The sequence below is a fragment of the Gymnodraco acuticeps genome, unplaced genomic scaffold (genome assembly GCF_902827175.1).
Source record: "Gymnodraco acuticeps unplaced genomic scaffold, fGymAcu1.1, whole genome shotgun sequence".
NCBI classification, from domain to species: Eukaryota; Metazoa; Chordata; class Actinopteri; order Perciformes; family Bathydraconidae; genus Gymnodraco; species Gymnodraco acuticeps.
This window is the reverse complement of record NW_022990015.1, coordinates 938,605-955,864: the sequence shown is the minus strand read 5'-3', so window position 1 is coordinate 955,864 and position 17,260 is coordinate 938,605. Positions and strand designations below refer to the sequence as shown.

The 17,260-nt window shown below is 40.9% G+C and overlaps 2 protein-coding genes across 2 annotated transcripts; one reads left to right on the top strand and one right to left on the bottom strand.

The window, feature by feature from the left end:
* Nucleotides 1–3,897: 3,897 nt before the first annotated feature.
* On the bottom strand, nt 3,898–8,197 carry zic5 (zic family member 5 (odd-paired homolog, Drosophila)). Its single transcript, XM_034213502.1, has 2 exons — nt 6,964–8,197; nt 3,898–5,631 (listed from the first exon to the last, which is right to left on the bottom strand). Exons 1-2 carry the CDS (start codon nt 8,006–8,008, stop codon nt 5,195–5,197), a joined length of 1,482 nt encoding a protein of 493 aa, XP_034069393.1. The 5' UTR covers nt 8,009–8,197; the 3' UTR covers nt 3,898–5,194.
* A 4,620-nt stretch (nt 8,198–12,817) lies between these two features.
* On the top strand, nt 12,818–16,722 carry zic2a (zic family member 2 (odd-paired homolog, Drosophila), a). The gene is made up of 3 exons (XM_034213649.1): nt 12,818–14,253; nt 15,375–15,538; nt 15,717–16,722. Exons 1-3 carry the CDS (start codon nt 13,281–13,283, stop codon nt 15,915–15,917), a joined length of 1,338 nt encoding a protein of 445 aa, XP_034069540.1. The 5' UTR covers nt 12,818–13,280; the 3' UTR covers nt 15,918–16,722.
* Nucleotides 16,723–17,260: the final 538 nt, after the last annotated feature.

Below are 17,260 nucleotides of genomic sequence, written 5' to 3'. Positions count from 1 at the left end.
ACTCTGCATGGTGTTGCACTGATCTGTCATATCAGCTTGTCAGCTCATTAGGACATTTTGTTTTTTTGAGAAGAAAATACTTCTACTTTCAATATAACAATTAAATAGTTGTTTAAAATAATCATATATATGCTTTATAGTAATTGTTCATGCATTTCATTATAAAAAAATAAAAAATCACAATTGCATAGTGCAATTACAGATAAACATCTAGACTTCAGTTATTACAAATAATTGTTCTCATTCTCTTTGGAATGAGTATTTTTTGGTATTCTGTTATTTGGTACCTCCTCTGTTTTTCACTCTATTTTTGTCTTTTTTGTTAACACATTTAAAACACAAAGTAATCTAGGATGGTTAATTAGTGCTCATTGAAGATATTTGGGGAAAACACATTTCAGGTACACTTTGTCTAACATGAAACATTCTGATAAGTGTTCTTTAATTAAGCTTTATAATTGAATTAAAGAACTATAGGAAATAAGGTCTCATAAACAGAGGAACAGTGCTGTTATGTCTGCTGTTTTCTATACCGTCAAACCACTTAGCTTGAGATGGAAGGTGAGAAATAAAGTCTAAATGTCAGAGCAAGAATAAACCAATTTCCTTCTCAGCACTGAGTTCTTAGCAGGTTATGATTATATGCGGAAACCATAGAACAGCATAGATTGCTGCTTTAACATGAAGGAAAACCATGTTGTTAAAAATCCAAAATGGATGATTGCTCGCTCGGTAATTAATTTAATGAAGTTCTTATGAAACTTAAACCAAGTAGGCTACAGGTCAGTTGAGTAACCCCCCGGCGCGCGCTTTGTCAGATGTTTAACTCCCGCACTCCTCTGGGAAAGACACCGGGGCTAATGGGTGAAACCAGCTGCTGTAGTGGGACTGGAAAGCAGTGACATTCCCCCTGCAGACCTCCGAGAATCCGAGGGTAAAACCGGACAAAGAATTTCCCATGCGCAATCAAAATATCAGGAGGAAACACTCCTTCCTAAAAAAACAAAAAAAATACTAAACTGTTGAGTCGCTCCTTCAACTTGCGGTCGATTTGTCCCTGCAGGCAAGTTTACTGTAGCTACAACATAAACTGAGTGTTCGCAGAGCAGAATAAAAGCGAGGGTGCTTCACTGGAAGGGAATGAAACTCGCTCTCCGAAGTTGAGGGTCTCCAGTTAACCGGGCAGAGGTGCAGCAGCAACTGCGATGTTTTCTGACTTGATCATGAAACTTAAGACAGTAGGCAGGCAGGTAGGGATCTTGGAACAAGTTGGCAAAATGCCTGGATTGCAAATATGTGGCCGTTAAATGTGAAGAAAGAAGTGAATCTGAAACACGGAAACTTCACACTGCGTAAAGTTAAGACTCGGGTAGACAAACAGGTGGCACCGAATCACTTCAATGTTAGTGACTGAACAATAATGTATTTGTAGTTCATGGTCATTTTGCATTTCTGTTCTGATCCTTAGTTAACTTCACAGTGCACAGATAATATTGTGTAACTAAATCGAAACGTTCCTATCTTGGACATTGCAGTATATTTAGAGGGAGAGGTGAAAAGCGGTAATAAAGCTCTGACCATGAATTTACAAATTATCCAAATTAGGAAACAACACATTGTTAATTGTGACCTGGTCTATATTTCAACAGAGGAATCACTTATTGCTTTAACGAACGTAATCTAATAAATATACAGTAGTTCATGTAATTAAGTCACACACTTATTTCCAGGGGTCTTTTCCTAATTCATCACACATTTCTTATTAATTATTGTAATATTTAGGAACAAGAAATGTGTAGTTTAATTTTGTAACGGAACGAAAATCAGCCAAAGCTGTCACAAGGTGCTGCTGTTCTGCTATATTTGATATCTGAGTGGGGGTGTTGTTGTGCTGTTTCATCACACCTGCTTTCTTGTTCACAAAAATAAACCTTACATTTAAAAAATCCTAATTTTTTCCTTCAGAAAACGAGCGTTTTTCTGTTGCTGTCAGGTGAGCCAAGCCCAGTGCGGTGAGCCAAGCCCAGTGCGGTCTGCAGGCGCAGGTGCATGGATCAAATGACCTGCATCTATTTAACCAGAGCCTCTTAACTTTTGTGACTAAAATGATCACTTCACAAGCCATTTTCCTGCGCATTGTGCCAAAAACATTCAGGAGATGGATAATGCTTGTAAAGTCTGACAAGACAGCATTTGTTTTGGTTCTACGCTCGTCTGAGAAATTATCTTTCAACCCCTTTAAAGGGCACAATTGAGAAGCAGCGACGTTTTCACTGCGACTTCTTGCTTTGTCCTCTCCAAAGTGGCGTCTGCATGTCTGACTCTGCCAGTTACTGATTTGCAGGCAGTATGTAAAGGTGGCCCGTGTAAGTGATTTCCACGGGCATCCCACTAAAGGAGAACAAATCGCTGACAAAGGAGAGCCTTTCCCATTCAGCAGCGTCGTTAGGACAACCAAAAAGTATTTCTCAGATAATAAGTTCTACTTCAAAGCGTTTCTCACTGAAGGGTGACTGCTTCACTCCTTTTATTAAGTCTCCCTCCTTTTAATGCTGAAGGAACCGTCTCTGGTTATTTTTCATCGTGTTTATTTTGTAACATTCATTGAACCCTTGTTTCCAAACAGGACCTACAAGAGCAGGCTACTCTTTAGGCCCTTAGCCCTGTAAACGTCCGAGAGGAGGCCCACAAGGGCTTTGAATGAGGCAGCAGATAAAGTGTTTTTAGAAATGCTGAGAGGACAGCTATAAAATGGATAAAGCCCCATTACGACTAAACAAATCTGCTGTTGTGGCCTTTTAAAAAAAAGGGGGTTGAGCGCTACTGAAGTGTTTCTTTTTCTTGAGCTTTATAAAAGATGCTCAATATTAGAGATGTGTTTTACTTCAGTGCTGATGAAAGGTTTGCATTAAATTGCCACAGCCCCACCATCCTCCAGGAGTCAAGTGTGTTAATTGATGCAGTGTGGAAGCCCGGGATAATTTCCAGTATGTGTTGTTGTTTTTGTTTTTGTTGTTTATTACAATATATGCAATTTGTTTTCGTCTTGTCCAAAGCTTAACAGGCACATGTATCGTGTCTGTAGCTGGTGTGTCATCTACCTGCCAACGGTGTATTTGTGCAAACACACATTTAGTTGGAGAAGGTGCATCCTTAGCTTTGATGATAGTTCATTTAGTGGCAGTTAGTGTTTTTCAACCAGACACATTCAAATGTGAGCGTCTCACTACCCAATTGCCATAGAAATCCTAACGCACCATGAAGACTGTCAAAGCGGCCAGCCTTCCTCTCAGAAGCTGCAGCCTTTGAAGTGGTGCAGGACTCGCGTTGGTCAATTGTAATTCTATGGGCTGGACAGGCAACTCTTTGAAAGTGAGATTGTGCGTTTTAATGGAGGAAATAAGAGGGGGAACTTGTTGTATACACTCTATACAAGGCCTTGCTTATTGTCAGATATCTTTTTATCTTTTATTTTGCCATGAATGATTCATGCGTCGGCTGCTTTGTGCTGTCGCGCCTTTCAGAGGTAACGCCATCAGGGGGCTATACGTTTTCCCATTAGCTCAGTGATTAGTTTATACCAGCCTCCTTGGCCCGTGAGATAGCAGTGGATATTTTATAGAAATGTCTGGTAAGGAAATGAGCTCTTCTAATTGTTCATTCCAGGTGAGAAAGACATTATTGTTTTGTTGACTCTTATATATATATTTCATATAAAAAGGGTCAATATTGACAGTAATTGCAAAGCTTCCTGAAATACATTTTTTTTAAAGTAACACTCTCACAGTCACGAATGTCATAACAATTCCATAATAACACAAAGTGATTTACTATTTCCCCAAACTCTTATTAATCAAAGACACTCATTGAATATAATAATTGACACTTGTTAATAACTTACTGTATATGTCCTGTTTTTTATTATTATTTTTTAGCATGAAATGTTATATTGTAAATTTAATTTTGAACATCAAGGATCTGCACACTCATAGCTGATTCATCTCCTTTTTTATCCATCATGTCCAACGGCACCATGCACCTCAGAGAGAAAGACAGATCACTACAAAAGGCATGCGAGAAAGGGACTTTTCACATTACACAGCCTATTCAAGTAAATGTTTCTTCTTTTACAGAACACAATTAAAAAATAAAAAAGTGAACAGAAATTAACATTTAAAAAAAACATCAGCAGGGTACTATGCATCACCAAAACTGATATTATTATTCTTTGGTGTTCCTGTAATTCCAACATTGATACCAGCAAATAAATTACAATGTACAAAACAACATTTTTTTGTAATTAAAACTACACAACATTCACAAGCATCAGTACAATTACATATATACAAATCCTACAGGGTCAAAGCCTGTCAGTGTAGACATTTAGGGTCTCGAGGGACTTACTCTTTAACGAGCATAACACTTGTGTATTTTGCATAAAATATAGTCTTAAATAGTTCTTAAATATTACAAAATTCCATCCAAACACATGTATTGTAGAAATCTGAAAAGATAAATGAGAACCCTTAAGACATTCAGATGTTTGCTTCCTCTTTTCTTTTTTTTTCTTATTGGTTTATCAAAGTTTGTACCACAACTTAAAGAAATCACACATTATTTATAACAAATCTTCTTCTTCTACTAGATTCTGTCCGTTAACATTTGTTGCTATTTGAGGGGTTAAAGGCAGTACCATTTGTTTCCCTTAAATGTCTGGAATATGACAGTGATTGATAGCAGGCGAGTTATTAAACTGCAAGGGGTGATGGGAGGTCACATGAAATATGTCATCTCTGCACACCAGTTGAGTCTTAAGCCATGCAGTTAATTAAACCCTGCATATTGCTCTTGTACAAAGCTTATTCATTTTGAAAATGCCCTATTCAGATCTTTTTTTTGTCCTTTTAAATTAGATTTCAGTTCTAATGATGTGGGATGTTTTGTTTTGACAGATTTGATCTACATTTTTAAGAAAGGTCAGGGGTCACATACATTTCATTCTTGTTCATGTAGTAAGGCCGGCATTGCCTCCAAGATAATAATGAGTTATCTTTGTTGAGCACACTTGTTTAATAATACTACAGTGAAAATAGCTGATCAATGTCCCAAGCGCACAGGCCAGCATGGTACTACACACCTTTTAACGGGTCAACTAGATGGCAAGTTTGACAGTCAAGTGGTTGTAAACAGGGCATCAGAGCATTGTCCTTGGGTCTGAGTGTCTGAAAGAGTCCTCCTCTGAATCTGACGTTGGCACGTCGCTGGAGGGGGTGTGGAGGTGGTTGGGTCCCCCGCTCCCCTGGCACACGTACCACTCGTTAAGGTTGGTGACCTGAGGGGAGAGGTTCGCAGAGCGGTTCCTGTGCAGCTCGGAGTTTGGAGAAAGAGAGTCTCCGAGAGGGTTTGTGGAGGAAATGTAGGGGACGTTAGTGGAAGGGGGCGGTGGGGACTTGCAGTGCACCTTCATGTGCTTCCGCAGAGAGCTCGGGTGTGTGTAGGACTTGTCACAGCCTCGGACTTTGCAGTAGTAAGGCTTGTCGCTGGTGTGGACGTGAGAGTGCTTCTTCCGGTCGCTGCTGTTGGCGAATTTTCTGTCACAGCCTTCAAACTCGCACTTGAAAGGTTTCTCTCCTGGAAGAAATGAGAAACAGATGCTGTCAGTGTCGTGTGCAAAGAATGTTGATGCCCTTAAAAAACTGTCATGAAAAAGTCTCCCTGAGGGGTGTTTACATGTTTTACACACATCACAAGCTTAGAGCTGTTCATTAATTCAATCTCAGCATACCACCTTAAAAAATACACCACGAGGGAAATGTTTCCATCTTTGCTCTGTTTTGCAGCCTTTTTTTTTTTTTTTACTAGGGCTTCATTTTCAGAGCTTTTTCACTAAACATCTCCCACAGCCACTTGTCCAAAGCGTTTTCCTGTTTGAACACGTGTAACATGCCTTTAGGCCTTCTGGCTGCATGTATGTGTGTATGTGGAAAGAGAGGGGGCACTCTGGAGACCACCGGCAGCCGTTTATGTACCGTGGTGGACTCAGGTTAACTCATCTTACACACTCACTCACCAACATACACACACTGACTTTGTTAGATGGAGAACATACATATAAAAAAAATAGGCTGCACCCTGCTCAGTGCATTCCATATCCATATGTAAAATATTGGGAAGGATGGTTGCATGAGTTAAAAGGATAAGCAATAAGACAGTGTAACTTGGACTTTCCTTACTTACATATTTTTATATGACTTGTTTATTCCCCTGGGGATTTTGCATCATTCAGTAAGGTGTAGAGGCCTGTACTGGCGACATCTATCAAAGCCAATGACCATTAAAACAGTTCTCAAAAAAGAAGACCTAAAAATGAGATTTTTACGTTGTGGGAAGTTAGCCTGCTCAGACTCACTGTCTTGCCTCACTCTGCAACTCTGAGACGCTGTTGTTTTGGTAGGACAGATTTTCTTTTTCTACAGACTGTAATGTAGCTTATAGTTTTAGACTATAGCTTCCCCTCGCTTTGTTTAACAGTTAACCAAATCTTGAAACTAATACATATGGCACATGGTATGATGTACCATATGCGTGTACCATACACGATATTTAAATTAAGTTTTGGCGTAAACGTCCCACGCCTGACTATAATTACATATACGCGTGTTGTTGCGCTGTCCTGCATGTACGTAAGCACGTTTTACAAATCATATGCCCTTACCATCTCACGCCTACAGCAGTCATCTCAGCGAGTACAACACTTTACATTTAAGAAAGGCAATGTAACACGTTTAACACTGTGCGAATGCGTCACTGAGTACAACTTTTTTGCTCGCTTGTGTGCGCAATTACGCACGGTCGCACTCTATTTAGGATGTGAAAAACAACACGAGGTCTCTTCGGATAGATTATAATGCTCTACGATCAGGTGATATTTTTTCAAACTTCACAATTACAAGTACTACTGACCTGTGTGAGTCCTCTTGTGAATCTTTAAATTCTCCGATCGAGCGAACACTTTTCCACAGCCCGGGAAAGGACACGGGAAGGGCTTTTCTCCCGTATGAACTCGGATGTGATTGATCAGTTTGTACTTCGCTTTGAAAGCTTTTCCTTCCCGTGGACATTCCTCCCAAAAACAGACGTGGGAGCTCTGCTCCGGTCCCCCGACATGCTCCACCGTGACGTGGTTGACCAGCTCGTGCATGGTGCTGTAAGTTTTAGAGCAGGGCTTTTTTTGACTTTGCTCCTGGTCAATCCATTTGCAGATTAGCTCTTGCTTTATGGGCTGCCGCATGTATCTTAAAAACGCCCCCGCCGCTCCGTGAGGAGCTGAAGCGATGTTCACATTGAGGTTCATGGAGTTGTAGCTGTGGAGAGAAGAAGGTCCATAGTGATCTGGCCTGTGCCCGAAGTGCTCTGGCCTGCCGTAGATGTCCCCCGGTATACCCAGGCGCATCTGTCCATTGAGGGCATGGTGGTGATGGGCACCTGGGGACCCTTGGTCGTGAAGTCCAGTAAAAAGTGAATGGGCCCCACTTTCTGCGTGCCCATAAGCACCTGTTGGAGAGATGAACATGCCATGGTGATGAGGGGAGGAGGCGGAACTATGCTGGTCGCCAAGTGCATGCATAGCAGAGGCTGAGAGTTCTCTCCTGAGGATGAAGTCCCTGCTGCTTGAGTAGCCTGAGTGGGGGTGAGCCACGGGGAAACCAACAGTGGTCTGAGCAGAAGTGAAAGATGCCGCGGTCTGGGCTTCGTGATGGCTCTGAATGTGTTGAGATGGGCTAAGTTTGAGAGCATTTGTCTGTGCCATGTGCTCTGGTCCAAATGGAGTGAGTGCCACTCCGGGGTCGTTGCCCAGCTCCCCAGGGTGGAGGTGGGCATGGTGGGAGAGAGGGTGATGCCCCCCTAGCCCCGGGAAGCCTGTCATATTCTGATGAGGATGGGGTTGAGTCGCTGCCAAATCCGCTAATCTTATCGCCGGATTCCTCTTGTTTAAAGGGGGTTCCATAACTACACTGACAAGTCCATCCGCACTCACCGCAATTGTTTTCACCCCACCACGCTCTCTAAAACATTAGAAAAATATGTATATAAGGGGTCTATAAGTTCTTTTGTCCGGCTTCTAACTCTGCTTGCTCCTTTTCCCACTCTGTCCTCAAGCGATTGGCAGAACATACAACAGTTGGAGGACACAGTGGGGAATACAGTTTAGAAATGGCACTGCGGGTATTGGACGGATTTCGGTGACTGGCAGTTAGGAGAACGAAGCGATTGGCTGTTGTTCAGCGCAGGGGCTCAGCAGGGTTCCGCCCCCTCACTCTCTTTATCGCTGTTGACTCCAAAAAGTTGTACTCACAAAGTTACCAGCAGATCTGTTTGTGCGGCTTTCTGTTTACTGCTGCTGGCGCATGTGGATGACCGAAATGTCAGTTTATATGGCCAATGCAGCCCAGTTTATCTTTGGTGAACTGTCTTGCTATTGATTTGAGGTCGCCATTGAAAAAAGAACACGCTGCTGGTGGATGTATGTTTGAATGTAAGTGAGTAAAGGATGTGGCCAGTTTTTAGATGCGTAATTCACGGCAGTATAGTGAGTAAAGAGGCAAACAGTGATGGGGCGAAGTGTATTTATTTTGCACGCTTGGTTAAGCATGTATTTATTATCAAGAAGGATTAAAAAAACAACAACAGCATGATTTCTTAGGAAAATATATTAAGTAAGGAGCGCACCTGTGGAAAGTCATTGCGATACGTTATAAAAACTTTATTTTACTGAAGACTAAAATACCATAACATTATGAGTAGATAAATTAAAGAAATATTCAGATTAACAGAGTCTAGTTTTATTTGCTGTTCTGTTAATCCTATACCCTTCACTCTAAATTATGATATAAATGTATATTTTTTTCACAAGTTTACCGAAATAATATGACTTCTACATTTAAATTAGGTTTTAATTGAGTTTTGGGGTGATGTAGGCTGTCACACCAATCATCCTTAAAACGTATTTAAAAAACTATAACAATTTCCTATGTTCTTGTTCATTGTATAATTTTTCATAATGCCTCAATACAATTATAATACAATAATGATGTTGGCCCAACAATATGTACAAGTTAAGGGTGCCTTAACTAGTTACTTCTAAACATCTAACAGTAAACTAAAACAAGGGGATCACAGCCTACTATTTTATTTCAGTGAATTTTTTTTGACAGGACCTGCAAAGTGTGTAATGTGCTGTCATTCTCAGCACCCGGGATGAGCGTTATTTACCATCATTTTGTAATGGTTATTATTGTAGTTGAAAGACATCTGTTAAACTGCATTAGAGCTCACTATGACGGATCGTGCCATTTGATTAGTCCCCGATGACAGCATGACTGTCATTCATATGTCTTGATTCACACACCTTTCCAATCGATGTGTGATACTCAAACTACAAATCATCAACGTTTTTCTAACTTGAAAACAAGTTAAAAATATACAACTTTAAATATAAAAATGAAAACCACATTTTCCCACTCATCCATAATTGATTTCCAGAGGGAAGGGTTTACATGTTGCACGTGCTTCTCTGTTGAAACTGATTTATGATATTGACAATCTGCAAATGAAACACGAGTGGAGGTTTTATGTCATAACTTCAGCAATTGATTAATACCTTTTTGTAGTTTTGCAAAAATATTTAATTTGTTTTTAACAATTTACAGTCAGTCATATTTGTTTCATTGGTTTTTACTGTTAGTAGTTTTACCTGCTCCTTTGATAAGGGCTTGATTTGTATTGTATGTGCACAATCTATCTTAATCTATTTTACAATTATTTGTCATACCTATTTTTCTTTCATTGTAATTTAAAAGTCACAAAACAATCTCCCATGGACACATGTGTGTATGGTTGTTTCGGGGATTTAGTTAGCCAGCTCCAATGGGAGCTTCTGGGAACTCATAAACCACAGAAGAGCAGTGGGTGCACTGTTTATGATTTGTTTAAGGGCTCCTATTTCATACACATTACATTAAACACCACATTAGAAGAACATAATCCACACAAAATTGACAACAAGAATTACAATTTTGCTGATGAAGTAGTAACACAAGTTACCCTCCCGTGTGCTTAACCGTGACAATTTGTGAATATCACGCATGTGCAATTTTGGGAATGCACCTCTTGGTCACAGTGTGCTGCAGACATTTCATCATTCATATTATTCTGCCATGTCAAATAAATTGATCTATAAAATGCATATTTTTTTATAATCAGAATGAGGCAAGCCTGGGTCCTTACTTTTTTTTAAGGAATAGGCTATTTAAAAAAAATAGATTTATAGTTTCCATATAGCTGTCGATGCCATACGGAGGAGTGGGACCTCTTAAAGCTCTCTCTCTCTCTCCCTCCCTCACTTTTCCTCTCTCCGTTTAAAACAAAGACGCTTTGTCATAAACAGGGTTATTTTACCAAAGGGAGTCAAGAGGGCAACATATGTGGTCTTAACGGTTCATAGGTCAAACATCCATGAAACACAAGGTTACGGAAGCCACACAAGTAACCTTCTAGTGTGTCAACATATTGATATTGTCAGATAACAGGCAGAAGAAATACGCCTGTGGCCCCCATTATGGCACGCAGGCACAGTGCCCGTATGTGATCAAGACTTGTGACTTTATTGATCTTTGCGTAATACTTAGCCTACAATTTAAAGCTGTAACTTCAGATCACCTTCTAAAACATGTCATCTTATTTATATTTTAAGGACCAGCAGTACATAGCCCATAGATTTAAACCTGTTGAAATACTGGTATTTGGGGGATTTTCAATAGGCTAGAACCCCTTTCTTCTCCAAGCAGGGTAAACCCGCAGCCCTGTGCCTCTCTAACTGATAGATTCCCCCCCCCCCCCCCCCCCCCTCTCTTCGCTTTCTCCCTATCTGGGGAATGTTTTGTGGTTTTCCTGAGAAATAAAGAACTTCTTATAGGGGTCGGCAGACGTGACTTTGAACTTGGATCAGCTCCTGCGTTTCCTGTGGTGCGGGTTGAAATAGACTTGGAAGAATGGCACACAACGCTCAGCCTGTCCCACTCCGAGCTATGAGACTCACATATTCAAAAAAGTTTTAAAACGCTTCCCTCACATTCTCCATTAATTGTCGCCTAGAGCACCGGAGAGCTGAGGCAGACTGAGATTGATTGTGTAATGGAACGGGAGAACTTGTGGGATTTTGATTTGGTGGAAATGTAAGTAAACTTCCTTTGACTTGTGAATGTGAATGAGCAGCTGTGGTTCTTCGCCTGCATGTATATCCCCAACTAAACACAGATTCAGGGAATGCTTGTGATGAAAATTGCCAGTAAAATAAGCCAATCCTTGTTTAAAAACACGACTTCCATCTGTGAGTTATATTTTGCCTGTTTGTAAACCAAAAGGGAAATATCATTAGGAAAACAATATGGTTCACAATGTAAAACAGTGGCTACAGCTGCAGCCTATTGTTTTATTGAAGGCATCCTTTTTATGGCTAAAACAAAACAGTAGCTACACCTGAAAACTCAAAGAAATACAATTGCATCCTAATTCAATAGCGTAAATTGTATTGCTCAAACTTTGTTATTGGGCGTTCAGGAAAGGCTCGACCTTACATGTCACTAATGGTTAACTTGGATCTAAGCGCAGTTCACCACCATAACATGTATTTTAATTGCTGTGGTGAATGTGAGAACCACCGAGGAAAAAGAACCAGCGACATATGGAACCAACAACAACATGCATAGTGGTTGCCAGTATGAACGCTGGGGCACCGCTAAAGGCCCAGCTGTGGTTCTACAACCAGTGAAAAACCACTGGACTCCATATGCAGCCACACATGCTTTTTCAGCTGCGGAGAATTAAGCGGCGAGATATTCGTCAGAATAAATGATTCTGCAGGAACTTTATCACATCAACAGATTACTAAAATATTAAGATATATCATCATTTTAAATGTTATTGTGTTCTAGCAGTTTATTATAATTTGGTCGGATACTTTTTTAAGGGGGATGGAAGCTGGGTGGGGTGGGGTGGGGGGGGGGGGGGGGGGGTGTTGCAGCAGTAGCCTACATTCAGTGTATTTAAACAAGATATAATGCTCTGCATTAGTAGGCTGCATTATGTATTTGTTTGTTTTGTTGCCATCAGTTAATGCAGCTTTTGCAGTTCAATAAAATAGTGTAGTATTTCAATCGATGCATGATGCTTTATAAAGGTGCCTGAACATCACCGTTTTACACTCTTACCTTTTCTGCAGTCATACGGGCATGCGTTGCCTATAAACATTTACGCTATTTTTGTCATTTTAGATGTCATGGCAATACATTAATATACCGTATATTACACGGTTCTGTGTAAACTGAAATAGGAGCGTGATACATTTCCTTTTACTTACCAAAAAAAGATAGTGCCAGAGCTGTTGCTTTTATTTAGATTAAGTAAATAACCATGAACCACAAACCATCTGACTTACTTTTCCCCCGATCTGAATATTTGTACCTCCAATCTTTTTATTTCTCAGCAAATGCCACAATCGTATCTATTTATTTATTATAGGACTTGTTTCCACGGAATCTAAACAACATGTCTCTCTCCTCTCTCTCGTCGTGATCCTTTCGCTTGTATATACCCCCAAACCTTCTCCTAAAAGTAGGCGGTAATTATTAGTGGAAAATGGCGTTGCGCTATTAAGTCGCCAAATCGCTACCTACCATTGGAGGGCCACCTGGGATTGATGAGGCGCAGTGGCCAATGAGACTGCGAGGAATGAATGAACGGGCTCCAGTTAAAGGGGGCGGAAGAAGAGGTAGAGCCAGTCCACGGAGAAACAGGGACCCTCCGCGATAAACACAGGCGAGCCAGAGAAATAAATACACACCCAATCGGAACAGCGTTTTTTGAGATGCTCCACACCGAGGACACCTAGTAAGATAATTATTTAATTCTTCGAGTGCATTTTATCGCAGCCAACTGCCGCAGTCAAGAGAAGAGGACTCAAGGAAACTCTTCATTTCGTTGCATTTTGGATTTTTGCAGCACAAGTTAAGTAGAAGTAAATTCAGTGTTCGTTAAGCCGAGCTGTTTTTTTTTTCTTCTCATGAGCGGAGCAGCGTTTTGAATCACATCTGATATGGTGTTTCTAATGTTGGAACTTGAATCGTTGCCTGCCAGCATTTGATTTTGTTCTTAAACTTATTCGCTGTAGCCGTGTGCTGATTTAAACAAACAGACTAAAACAAAATACGCTAACTGAAATCATGTTACTGGATGCTGGTCACCAGTTCCCCGGACTGGGAGTGGGGTCATTTGCCAGGCATCACTCAGCGAGCGAGATGCAGGAAAGAGACTTGAGTTTGTCACAAAATAGCTTCGTAGACTCCGCACACATGGGTGCGTTTAAGCTGAACCATGATCTCTCCCCGGGACAGAGCTCTGCCTTCTCCACACAGGCGCCCGGCTACCCTGCTGCGGCTATCGGGGCTCATGCCGCCCATGTCACGTCGTATGCAAGTTCTCCATTCAACTCAACCAGGGACTTTCTCTTTCGTAGTCGTGGCTTCGGAGAATCCTCTCCGGCGAGCAGCCAACACACTATTTTTGGCCCCTCGGCGGGATCCCTCCATCACTCCCATACAGACACTCAAGGCCACATTCTGTTCCCCGGCATCCACGAACAGCACGGGTCCCACGGATCCCCTAATGTCCTGAACGGGCAGATGAGACTCGGACTACCCGGGGAAGTTTTTGGACGCTCCGACCAGTACCACCAGGTCTCCAGCCCGAGGACCGACCATTACTCGGCATCCCAGCTCCACAATCAGTACGGCTCCATGAATATGAACATGGGGATGAACATGGCAGCCCACCACCACCCCGGTGCCTTTTTCCGTTACATGAGGCAACAGTGTATCAAGCAGGAGCTCATCTGCAAGTGGATCGACCCCGAGCAGCTCAGCAACCCGAAGAAGGGTTGCAACAAAACTTTTAGCACCATGCACGAGTTGGTCACGCACGTCTCAGTGGAGCATGTCGGGGGACCGGAGCAGACAACCCACGTCTGTTTCTGGGAGGAATGCGCCCGGGAGAGCAAGCCGTTCAAGGCGAAATACAAACTGGTGAACCACATTCGGGTGCACACCGGGGAGAAGCCTTTTCCATGCCCCTTCCCCGGCTGTGGAAAGGTCTTCGCACGGTCAGAAAACTTGAAGATTCACAAGAGAACACATACAGGTAATTATCAAAACATTGACGTTGTTTTTATTGATTTAATTCAAATAATAAGATCGGTTTTATTGCTGGGAGTAAGTCGGCATGTGCATTTATTTCGCTGGTGTAAACATGTGCCTTGCCAAGCGCAAACACGAATTAAGATCTAATTATCAGTGGCTATTTTCGGCTGCTAAAGTCGATAGTATTCGTATAAACAGTCAAAGTAGATTTAGGACCACATCCGGGAGAGTGAGAAAATTAGTTTGGATAGTATAACATAATAATGCTTTGTTTTACTGCTACATTAGGCATTTTAACAATTCGTTAGAATGTAAAACATTTACCAAACGTGTAAAAAACTGTTTAATCAGGCTTGTCCACGTTTTACTGTTTGGGGTAAACTTAAAATGGGTCAAAGGGGGAAGTGGGAGCGCGTTGCGTGCATCGTAAAGCAGACAGGGTGGTGTAGTAAATCCTATCAATTGATTTCATGTGGATAGTGCGCTTTTACCGCTCATATTTTCCCACTTTTTCTTTTAGATTTGGCCTTAGATAAATTATTCACACCTCATATCTAATCGATTTGAAATTCCTATTTGTTTAGAAGTTGTGTGTTATGGTGTGGGTTTAGTCGAGGACAGCAGTAGGCCTACTGTTTAAGCGTGAGGAATGTCTTTTGTTTTCTCATGTGTCCCTTTTGATAAGTAGCTAAGGTGCTAGACAGGGCCATTACCAGCCTTTCACATTTTGACTTATTTTCTTGGAAATTGTATTATGGTGTCTTGCCATGAAATTGGTCAGGTGCTAATTAGATTTGTATTGTCTCCCAGCAAATGGTACGCCTTCTGTAGGCCTACTGAGGACGGCCTTATCCCTCTCTCTCCCACCCCCTCCAAATCACTATGCGCATTATTTATTAACTCCCCCTCTCGTTTTAAGATAAGCCTTCAACTTTGAATACAACATTCAGGATCCTGCTATGCGTTGTTTTAAAAGTGTAATTGATTGCTGTGATTCAAGAGCATATCACTATAAACTCCAACGTGTGCATTTATATATTACGAGTGAACTGCACAACTGCTAGCCCGAGGCATTTCTCTGTGCAAAATATCTGAATACATGTATTCCTTTTTTTTCTGCAGGAGAGAAGCCGTTCCAGTGTGAGTTTGAGGGCTGCGACAGAAGGTTTGCAAACAGCAGCGACCGAAAGAAACACATGCACGTTCACACGTCGGACAAGCCATATCTCTGCAAAATGTGTGACAAGTCCTACACACATCCCAGCTCTCTACGAAAACACATGAAGGTAAATACATCGTGTCAATAAATGTGTGTGCTCATTATTAATGTGTGCCAGGCCTTTGTCATGTTGTTTTTTTATTTACACTTGTGATTATTGCATTTTAAATTGTACAACAGTCAGTATCATCTAAATTCAAATGCTTTTTTTGATGCTAATATTTATCTCTCTTATTTTCCTCCAGGTGCATGAAGCCTCCCCACCACCACCACCATCAGACTCATCACCAGCAGCCAGCTCTGGTTATGAATCCTCCACACCTCCAGGCCTGGTATCTCCCACCACCGAGACCCAAAGCAACACCACTATGTCCCCAGCCTCAGCTGTGCACCACAACACCAGCCACAATGGCCTATCCTCCAATTTCAGTGAATGGTATGTTTAGGACTAAGCTGAAATGAAGCAACACACACTAATTTCACAGCACTGGACCTTTCAGCAGGAGATTGTGCATACAAGAGGCACACAAACATTTGTTTATTTTATTATTTTTGATCTGCCAGGGAAGATGACGATTACCAACAGAGGAAAATATGTATAATAGTCGAGGTGTATTTCATATTGTAAATAATTATTGAAAGCCCACTTTCCCATTGGTTGTGATAGTTTGTCCGTCTTTGGTGTATAGATGTTCCTTCAATGGTAGCTATTTCTCTAACTGGACTTTTAGTGCACATATTATGAAGAAATTGTACTATAATGTTGAATATTGTGATCCCAAGGCAAATTGATTGTACTATACTAAACATCTATAAACTGGAAAGAGTGCCAAAGTTAACATTTAACTCGAACAGACCACAATATTATGCTTGTGAATGTATACTTTAGTTTGCTGGGCTTAACTTGTGATGTTTTGTGCTTTGCAAGTTTGAATTGTGAAATACTATCTGGAAGATTGTGAGGAAAATAAACGTTGTGCCGTTCGATTTTCTGTAACTACACCCTTCCTTTTGTAAATATCAACTGCCATATTTATCCATTTGTAATTAAATTATGGTATTTACTTGCTACAGATGAAACAGTATTTATAAAGAATGTTTCTTTACTATAAATATGTACAATTGTGAGCTAAACATGGGCAGTTGTTTCGTTATGTGCTTTTGTTCAAAGTTTTAAGAGGTGTTTTCTCCCTAATCGTGATAAGAATTTTACTGCATACAAATATAATAAAAGGTGTTGCAAGTGCTAAATATTTTTCTTTCATTTTTAATGCTTTCTGTTTTGATGGCTGCTGGTGCAGCTTAGTGAGTACATCTTTATCGGGAAAGATGTTTTTGGAAGTAACCATGGCACTTTATTAAGTCTCGGACATTATAATTTATAGCCTCTTGGACAATTCTTAATTTCACAATATTTATTCTCAGGCTACAGGACATAGGCTAAACCTCAGACTTTGTAAAGTCTGCTCAGGCCCTAACAATGGTGCTGTTGTTGTGCAGATTAAACAGGAGGTTTTGAAATACATTAAACACAGACAGAATTTCCTGAAATACGGCCTACATAGGCACAAAGTTAATGTATCTAGTTAAAATAATTTGTACCAGAGTTTTAAACATTTTAAATTAAGTCAAGTAATCCAAGCAAACTAAGCATTTTCATTCTGCACTCTCAGCACTCACTGTGTTCCTGTGAGTCTATTAATTTAAAGAAATGTGGCAAAGCTTTCTCCATATCCTTCATATTCTTCTTGTCACTTTACATTTCCCCAGCTACAGTCATTGAGTTTAT

Excerpts from the sequence above, each read along its gene's own strand:
- zic5 (XM_034213502.1), bottom strand. The coding sequence starts at position 8,008 with ATGGAACCCCCTTTAAACAAGAGGAATCCGGCGATAAGATTAGCGGAT. Across the intron at positions 5,632-6,963 it reads TCACAAGAGGACTCACACAG|GAGAGAAACCTTTCAAGTGC; the intron begins GTCAGTAGTACT and ends CATTTCTTCCAG.
- zic2a (XM_034213649.1), top strand. The coding sequence starts at position 13,281 with ATGTTACTGGATGCTGGTCACCAGTTCCCCGGACTGGGAGTGGGGTCA. Across the intron at positions 14,254-15,374 it reads TCACAAGAGAACACATACAG|GAGAGAAGCCGTTCCAGTGT; the intron begins GTAATTATCAAA and ends TTTTTTCTGCAG. Across the intron at positions 15,539-15,716 it reads CTCTACGAAAACACATGAAG|GTGCATGAAGCCTCCCCACC; the intron begins GTAAATACATCG and ends ATTTTCCTCCAG.